Raw genomic sequence first — 9,141 nt, 5'->3', positions numbered from 1 at the left:
TGCTACTTACTGGGCACTGTCTCATCCCATTTTTTTACAAACATTTCAGAGTAGGCAACAATCATTTTAAGACAAGTTTTTGTGGCTAGCAGTGGTTAAACCAACTACTGATGAAGGTTGGATTTTCGTTATAGTGATCATTAGATGAACATGCTATAATAGGCATGACTCATTCTTTTGAATTTAATAGTGGTTATAACTTTATTTTTACTGATGGGACAAATTAATGATATGTAATTGTATTTATTTAGACCTCCATTCTTTTGTGACCAATGATCCTTATAATTATCGCATAGAGCTTTGATTCTCAAAATATATATATATATATATATATATTGCATTGAGCTTTGACTTATTTTGGGACTATCATTAATGAAATTTTTATGTTAATTCTTGACGTTGGTACTTTGATAATGCATTTTAGATTGAATTGTCAAAAAGGAAAAATCAACAGGTACCTTTGAGATATTTTCTCATACTTTTGACCCCTTTGGGTTTGGGGCGCGACATAGGGCCTCCATGATCCAAACTCGCCCTGTCTCATTCCATCCCTAGAAAGAAGTGTCAGTAGGTGCAGACTGTGTTAGGTTCTAAAAATTTAAGAATTTATATATTTAGAACTCTAATTTGTAATGTTGGTAAACCATGATTAAAACAGGTTGTTTAGTCTTGTTTAGACTTGTTCAAAGTTGTGTCTTTTATGCAAATTCGGAATCGAGCTGATGCAGAAGTTACTATGCATTTCGGCCTAGCTCGATGGGATGCTCTCACATAATCACATTTTCATTAGTTTCTCCCTCTTCCTTAACAAAGAGTTTTCTTATTTAAAGCTAAGAAAATATTGAGAAATACCAACTTCTCTTTTTTTTTTTTTTTTTTTTTTTTCCTTCTTCTGTAGTTTTGTTGTATACATATATTTGATTTCTATGAATCATTTTTGTTGGGTTAATGAATTTGATTTTGCATAAATAAAATGGAGATTCTCAAATTATGGTATATTTTGTAAAATGCTGATTATCATGAAACTTGCATTTTCTCCACCCCTATTAATTATGCTACTTAATAGACTCTGTCTCATCCCATTCTTTTACAAACCTTTCAGAGTAGGCAACAATCATTTTGAGACAAGTTTTTGTGGCTAGCAATGGTTAAACCAATTACTAATGAAGGCTGGACTTTTGTTATGGTGATCATTAGATGAACATGCTATAATAGGCTTGACTCATTCTTTTGTATGTAATAATGGTTATAAATTTATTTCCACTAATGGGACAAATTAATGATATGTAATTGTATTTATTTAGACCCTCATTCTTTTGTGGCCAATGATCCTTGTAATTATCGCATAGAGCTTTGATTCTCAATATATATATATATATATATATTTATTTATTGCATAGAGCTTTGACTTACTTTGGGACTATCATTAATGAAATTTTTATGTTAATTCTTGATGTTGGTACTTTGATAATACATTTTGGATTGAATTGTCAAAAAGGAAAAATCAACAAGTACCTTTGAGATAGTTTCTCATGCTTTTGACCCTTTTGGATTTGGGACGCGACAGAGGGCCTCCATGATCCAAACTCGCCCTGTCTCATCCCATGCATAGAAAGAAGTGTCGGTAGGTGCACACTGCACTCATTTCAAATTTTAATTCGAACTAGTTGCTCCATAAGGTCAGCGTCTGAATACTCTCCAATTGTCACGTTGAGGTAGTTAACCTCTATTTCCCAACAAAAAAAGAAGAAGAAGAGGTAGTTAACCTCTAATTCTGTAAATTATGGAACAAGTAATATGAACCACTGTTTCTCTCACAAGCCTAAACAAGCGCATATAGATGAAATATTTTAATAATTATATATATATATATATATATATATTTATTATTAGTAGTTATTCAATAATTTTGTAAAATCTTACGATTGAATATTCAAATTTATCATTGAATGTGACCGTCCCATCTTTCGATGGTCATGGGTTGAGAACATGAATTAAACTTTTGGCATTGAGCTATTTCTTCGCAGGACCTCCTCCATAGTATCGTCATCAATCGTAGTAGAGGTTAATGAATCACCAAGTTCAAGATGGATTGCTGTGATTCTTCTATACTTAAGACGCTAGAATATTGAATCATGAACTAATAAAGACATGAAAGAAAAGCACAGCAATTTTGAGGCCTTTTCCTAAGCTGGGTGGCGATTTTTCGACCTTTCTCATTGGTGCGCAGCATATTCTAGCCACGTGCATTACAATATCACCAATATACCTACCGAAAATTGAATCTGGGCTTAAATATTTGTCTTTGACTGAAACAACCCACTAAGTAGCATATATATCAATATTAGCAGCCACGGCATTGGGACGGACTCAAGATTTCAAATTAAGGGGGCCGGAGAATAGGGAAAAAGAAAATTGGTATCATTATTTTATGCTTTGGTTAAGTTTTTGCGTTGAGCAGTTGCTAGTTAGACTAGGTTATATTGTATGGTATTTTACATATAATATATAATCTATATTAATAATTTTTTTGAAAGGTTAATATATATTAATATTAGCAGCCATTTTAAAGGCAAAAAAAAATTGTATATTAGCCGTCATTGGTCTTATATAATATATTTATATATTATATATTAGGGTCATGCTAATGAGTGCCCTTAGGACACTCATTAATAATCCATTTTAGAAAAATTTTGATACCACTTTTATAGGAAGTGAAAAAAACTGTCAAGATATTAATTATTTTTTTTTTCTCATAAAAACTTTCTTTAAATAAATTATTAATCAGTGTCTTAAGAGCACTCGTTAGCATTTCTCTATATATTATACGATAATATACTTTATTTCAGGGGCGGAGCCACCTTATGCATTGGGGAGGCCATGGCCCCTCCAAAATTTTTTAAAACCTCTCTAATTATAGGTAAAACTAGGCTAGAATCGTTTTGAGTTAAGAGTTGGCCCCCACAAAATTAAAAGATTACCCCCCCCCCCCTCCCCACATGTCATTCATAAAATTCTTCTCATCCCAAATCCCAACTGTGCAATCTTAAAAATTAAACTCCTTTTGTCTTTTCCATTCTTCTCTAAAGCATGATAGCTACATCCATATTTTTTTAGTTTTTAGTTATTCAATTTTTGTGAAGGGATAAAACTGAGGTGTAGTACATCAGATTACCTGATTAAAATCATATGTATTGAATTTAATTATTCTTAAAAATAATAACATTATTTGTATTTTATTGGTCATGTTAAACATGTGCTTGAATTTAATTGAAGAACCTAATGTATTAAACTTAGGATATTGTACTTAAGTTTTGCACTTTCTCAAAACTATTACAATATCCATTTCCACTTAAAAACCACTTAAAAGACTCCCCTCAACACTTGGTGCTCTCTCTTCAATTACTCTTCATTAACTCTTCCATGGGATGCTCTCACGTAATCACATTTTCATTAGTTTCTCACTCTTCCTTAACAAAGAGTTTTCTTATTTAAAGCTAAGCAAATATTGAGAAATACCAACTTCTTTTTTTTCTTCTTCTTCTACAATTTTGTTGTATACTTATATTTGATTTCTATGAATGTTATGGACTTACGGTTTTTCAAAAGAATAGGAGAAACTCAAGAAAAATAGACTTAAGATGCTCAATTGGTCGATTAACTTATTAGTATTTTGACATTTGAGTGCTATAGAATTACATTAATAAAAAAATTCTATCAATAATCTTGTGTTATAAATATATTGTACTTTGAGTTTTTTGTTGAATTGCAAATCAAAATGATAGTTTTACCTTGCCCCCCCCAAGCAAAAATTCCTAGCTAGGCCCCTACTTTATTCAAAGAAAAATAAAATAAAATATTGTAACAATTGGCTTTTGAAAAGAACATGACCTCATAATTTATTCAGAGAAAAATAAAATCAAATATTGTAACAATTGGCTTTTGAAAAGAGCATGACCTCACCTTAGAGGAAAACTGAGTCAAACTCTCCAAGTCTCAACCACCAATGTCTACCATTTCACAGTCAAAGGTGTGTTCTTGAACAACTCAAACTGAAGCCTCCTATCAACATAAAGTCACAGTCCTCCTAAGAAATGCAACCCCACAACAAATCTAGGTCTAGGACATCCAAGACTTACAAATTTCAAGAGTCTAATGTGTCTCCCAATTTAGCACAACACTCCAATCACCACCAATAAACGAAACTTCATACTTGAGGTATAACTAATTGATTAGCAAAACTATTAAATAATGTTATGATGTACAATCTAATAAGTAGCATAATTAATAAGGGTGTGGAATAGATTGCCATATGAGGAATCTTGAGAAGCAATTTCTTACTATGATTTCTAGTGGAGTTGTCAAGGATATTATTCACGTAGTTGTTCTTGTTTTGGTCATTTTTGTTTTTGACAAAGTGTATCATTTGATGATGCTTTTGATTTTATTTTTTGCTGGGGAAGTTTGGGGGAGAAGAGTAGAGTAGATAGTAGACAAAAAGACAGTGGTGTGTTTGAGAGAACATTATCTCAACTAGTTGTTGGTCTTGATGACAAGGACTTTCATCACTAAACCTAACCTATGTCTCTTGCTGATGTGTTTGATTTATTTTGCACAAAATTCCTTGTCTTTTTAACTTGATTGTTAAAGGGGTCAAGTCCTTAAACTTTGTATCATTTCATTTGTATAATTTTCTTTATCTTTCATGTTGTAAAGTTGTGATTTACAACTATGTTTTATGTTTGTTTTATTCCAATGACTAAAAGTTTTGTAATTGCTTTAATTTTATTTCTTGTATTTTGTGGGATTTTACTGTATTGGGTTTAGCACTAAGTTGGTGAAGAATCGAGCATGAATTGAAGAACAAATGGATTCCGCAAGAAGCTCGCGAGAAGCTAACCCGCAAAAGAGCCACATGAGAAGCATATGCTGGAAGCTGAAGAGTTATGCTAAGCTGTTGTTTTCCCGAGTGTCTCACGGGTAAGGCCTTCCCGCAAGATACCCGCGAAACTCTCTGTCTAGAAGATTTTTAAGTGTGACTTTCTTACCCTTCACCTATACTATATATACCCTCATTACCCACAAAAGTAAAGGAGGTCATTTCAGAGGAAAAAAAAAATTTAAAAAAAAAAAAAAAAAAAAACCTAGATAGGTTTTCTATAAACACACACACACCTATCTTTTAGAGAGAAAGCTACTCATCTTTAGTGAGAAATCATTCTAGTTTTTTCTCTTTCCCTCTTCCATTGTCATACCTTAAGAGGAGATTTATACCCAAACACAACCCATACCTTTTTAGAGTGTAGAGAGTGTTTTGGAACTTGAGAAGCTTTGGAGATTTGCCAAAAGAAACTGGTGAGGCTTGGCAAATGCAATCGGGCATATTGCGAGATCCGAAGAGCTAGAGAAGACAATGTTTCGTTAAGTCAATTGGTAGCAGGATCTTAGAGGGCTCAACTACATTGGGTAGACTATGCTTGGAAGATATTTTGTTATTCGTGTACTCCAACTTTATTCTCTAGTGGATCGATTTACAACTTGGAGGGTGGTAGAGAGGTTTTTCGCTGAGTTTTTTGGTTTCCTCTTCGATAACACATCAGCATGTTACCTTGTGTTTGCATTCTTCTTCCTTACTCTTTTAGCTTTCATTTTATTGTTGATATTTGATGAATATGGCTTAGAGTAGTTATATTGTTTGTTCGCTTGCACTTATTATATTTCGCACTTAGTTTAAGTTAAAGTAAAATTGACTGAGCTGTAATTTTAATTTGGGAGTTTAAACAACTCTTATATTTTCACACAAATTTGAGCTTTCACATGTTTTTAATGATCCATATGGTTGGCGAGAAACGCAAGGAGAAGAGAAAATGGTGTTTGGTTGGGGAGGGGAGAGAAGAGAGAGAATGGTGGGATTTAAGAGTTTTCTCTTTAGGCCGACCATTTGAGAGAAAATGGAAAAAATTTAGATAGTCCCGGAGAATTGCTTCAAGCTTAGTGAACTGCTATGAGACTACTTAAGAATTGTCAAAGAAAATAGTTTTCTCCACAAATTGAGGAGAAAATTGGAGAGAAAAGTGGGGAGGAGTGGGTTCGATGGAAAATTACCCATTTTCTTTCCCCCATTTAAACATTGCATTTGTTTCCACTTTTAGGTATGCTACATTTTTTTATTTTGGTTTTTTTATTTGTTTATTTACTTAACTTTTAGTTTCATTTTTTCTTATATACTACTACTTTTTTTTTCTTGGTACTAGGGGCATAGGAGTAAATTTTATAATCTAGATTTTCTATTCTTAGTTTTCTTTTCTTTTCCACCCAAAAAAATATCATGGGAGAAAACTAAAATCTCTTTATCCTCTAAATTTTCCATCTCTTTCTCAATCCTTCAACTTTTCCATTCCCCAACCAAATGGATTCTAAGTGAAGAAAAAAAAAAAGTAACTTCGTAAGAAGAAGAACAAGAAGAAGTAACAAAGCAATAACAAAAATGCTAATTACAATTTTTTTCTCCTAATTTTGTTTTTGAACGAAGCAATGCCACAATCACAAACCTTTTGATAAATTATTAAGGTGATAAATTATATTGGTTTTCATTTAAACTTACCATTGATATTACTTTTTATTTGTCAATAGCCACTCATCGTATCAACAATTTGTTAAAAATTTGTAGTTTTAGCATTTTTCTTTTAAACATGATTCTCTTCATTTTACAGTTTTCACTTGAGAGAATAGGATGGCGTTCTAAGTGTCAAAGTAACATTGTTTTATAAGTATTTTTAAATTATGTTTTTAATACTTACAAACAAAAACTTGTGGAACCTACTAAAAAATATTGGTTGGATGAATGGCTCATGTCTCAAATGCAATGTTTTTAGAAAATACCAAAATGATGTTTTCTAATATGAGTTCTTTGTTTTCTCCAAAAGATGATGGCAATTTTATAAATAAGTTCACCACCCATCGAACAAGCCCTTAATGTTAGTGTCTTTGGAGCAGTTTTTTTTTTTTTTTTTTTGAGATATGGAGGGGGGCCAAAATGAGGATATACCACTTTTAGCCAAACTTTCTAGCAAAATGCCCACTATTTGAAACTATTTAGGGATATGCTCCTATTTTAAACTCGATTTTCAGCAAATCGAGTATTTTATTGAAACTCGATTTTCTAAAAATTGAGTTTCAAAATAAGGGCATATTCCTAAATAGTTTCAGACATGAGGCACTTTGCTGAAAAGTTTGGCTGAAAGAGGTAAAACCCAATTTTGGCCAATGAAGAGGCAAATTCTAGCAGCCTATTGTATAAACTATAAAGCTTGAGTCCCATCTAACTTGGGAGTTACTCATGTTGGTGGCATGTGTAAAGCTCTCATTTTCGCAAAATAGGTTAGTTTTTTGAGCTGATTGTGGATCGTGTTAGTGGATGCTTGTATAAAGGACTATGTGAAGATTGTCATCCTCACTATGTAACGAAGTTGCTATGGCTCTTGTATGGGTTTGCACTAGTAAAGAAGGGTCCTCAAGTATTGTTAGAGGGATGACCTTTTCTTTTCCCCAAGAATTCAGTCTATTAATAATGTTGACGTAGCTTGAATTTCATTGTCACGTGGGATTAATTCCCATGACATGAACTCAATATTGGCGTTGGAGTCAGAGGGGCACTTTATTTGGTTCGGCAATTTTGGGAACTGCCAAGAATATAAGTCTTAACATTGCTTTGGAGAGTTGGCCGAATTTGACAAGGATTGAACTACCTGTCCAAGTCTCAACTACCTGTCCAAGTCTCAACTACCATTTCACAGTCAAAGGCGTGAAATTGAAAAATTCAAACCGAAGGCTTCTAAGAAACTTCAACCTACTATCATTGTGTATATATAAGTCTCATTCACACCCAACATAAGTTGACATTGATTTTCAAAAACAAAACACAAGCTGATATTAATCTCCTTCAAACTTCATCTTTCTTTCTTTCTGTCTTTTGATCAGCTCAATCTTCATCCTTAATTTGATATTACAAGTTTTCTTGCATAACCCCCTTAAGACCATCATGGAGGTATCACCATTGAGGCAAGTCAGAAAAGAAAAAGGAGCAAAGAAAACCAAATGGGTATTGAAGTTGAAGTTTGGTGTAACTTGGAAGGCCCTCAAAAAGGCATCATCATCCACTATGAAGCTGAATCGTTTTCATCTAACTTGTGCATCAAGCATGAAACAACTCTCCCTAGTCCGGGTTCAAGCAGTGGAGGCTGTTAAGCCAATTCAACAAGCACATACAAAGAAAAAAGCTTCTCATGTTGTCACAAAATCACTATTATCCCTCCTCCAATTGCCATACACAGCTTCAGATTTTATAGACTGGGGTGATCTAATGACTCCCACCAAGTCTCCAAAGGAAAACATATCAACAAAATGGCGTGAAATTCATGGTTTGCACAATTGGGACAGTCTTCTTGACCCTCTCCATCCTTGGCTTCGACGAGAAATTATTAAATATGGAGAATTTGCGCAGGCTACTTATGACGGATTTGACTTTGATCCTTTGTCCGAGTTTTGTGGGAGTTGTAGATACAACCGGCACAAGCTTTACGAAGAATTAGGCCTAACAAATCATGGTTACAAGGTTACCAAGTACATCTACGCCATGTCACATGTAGATGTTCCGAGTTGGTTTGAGAGGTCACATCTAGGTGAAACGTGGAGCAAAGATTCCAATTGGATGGGCTATGTAGCGGTTAGCAACGATGAAGAATCAGAAAGGATTGGAAGAAGAGACATAGTCATGGCATGGCGAGGTACGATTGCTCCAACTGAATGGTTCACTGATCTTAAGGCAATGCTTGAGCGTATTGGGGATGGGAAAATAGAGGTCCAACATGGGTTTCGTAGTATTTATAAATCAAAGAGTGAGTTCACCAGGTATAACAAGTTGAGTGCTTCTGAGCAAGTCATGGAAGAAGTGAATAGACTCATCAAGTTCTATAAAGCAAAAGATGAAGAAATAAGCTTCACCATCACTGGGCATAGCCTTGGTGGTGCTTTGGCTCTCCTCAATGCTTATGAAGCTGCAACTTCAATCCCTGGCCTTCCCATTAGTGTCATTTCTTTTGGAGCACCAAGGGTTGGGAACTTGGCATTTAAGGAAAAGCT

At 33.9% G+C, this 9,141-nt stretch overlaps 1 protein-coding gene across 1 annotated transcript in view; it reads left to right on the top strand.

Moving 5' to 3' along the window:
• Window positions 1-7,903: 7,903 nt before the first annotated feature.
• LOC112003877 (phospholipase A1-Igamma1, chloroplastic) overlaps window positions 7,904-9,141 on the top strand; it is a 3,844-nt gene continuing 2,606 nt past the window's right edge. Inside the window, exon 1 of the mRNA XM_065779963.1 lies at window positions 7,904-9,138. Coding sequence (XP_065636035.1) covers window positions 8,042-9,138 — 1,097 coding nt within the window. The 5' untranslated portion in view covers window positions 7,904-8,041. The remainder of the gene's footprint in view (window positions 9,139-9,141) is intronic.

Source organism: Quercus suber, unplaced genomic scaffold, assembly GCF_002906115.3.
Source record: "Quercus suber isolate HL8 unplaced genomic scaffold, Cork oak 2.0 scaffold_221, whole genome shotgun sequence".
Taxonomy (NCBI): Eukaryota; Viridiplantae; Streptophyta; class Magnoliopsida; order Fagales; family Fagaceae; genus Quercus; species Quercus suber.
The sequence above is the reverse complement of the archived record's forward strand: the minus strand, read 5'-3'. Positions and strand labels throughout refer to the sequence as shown.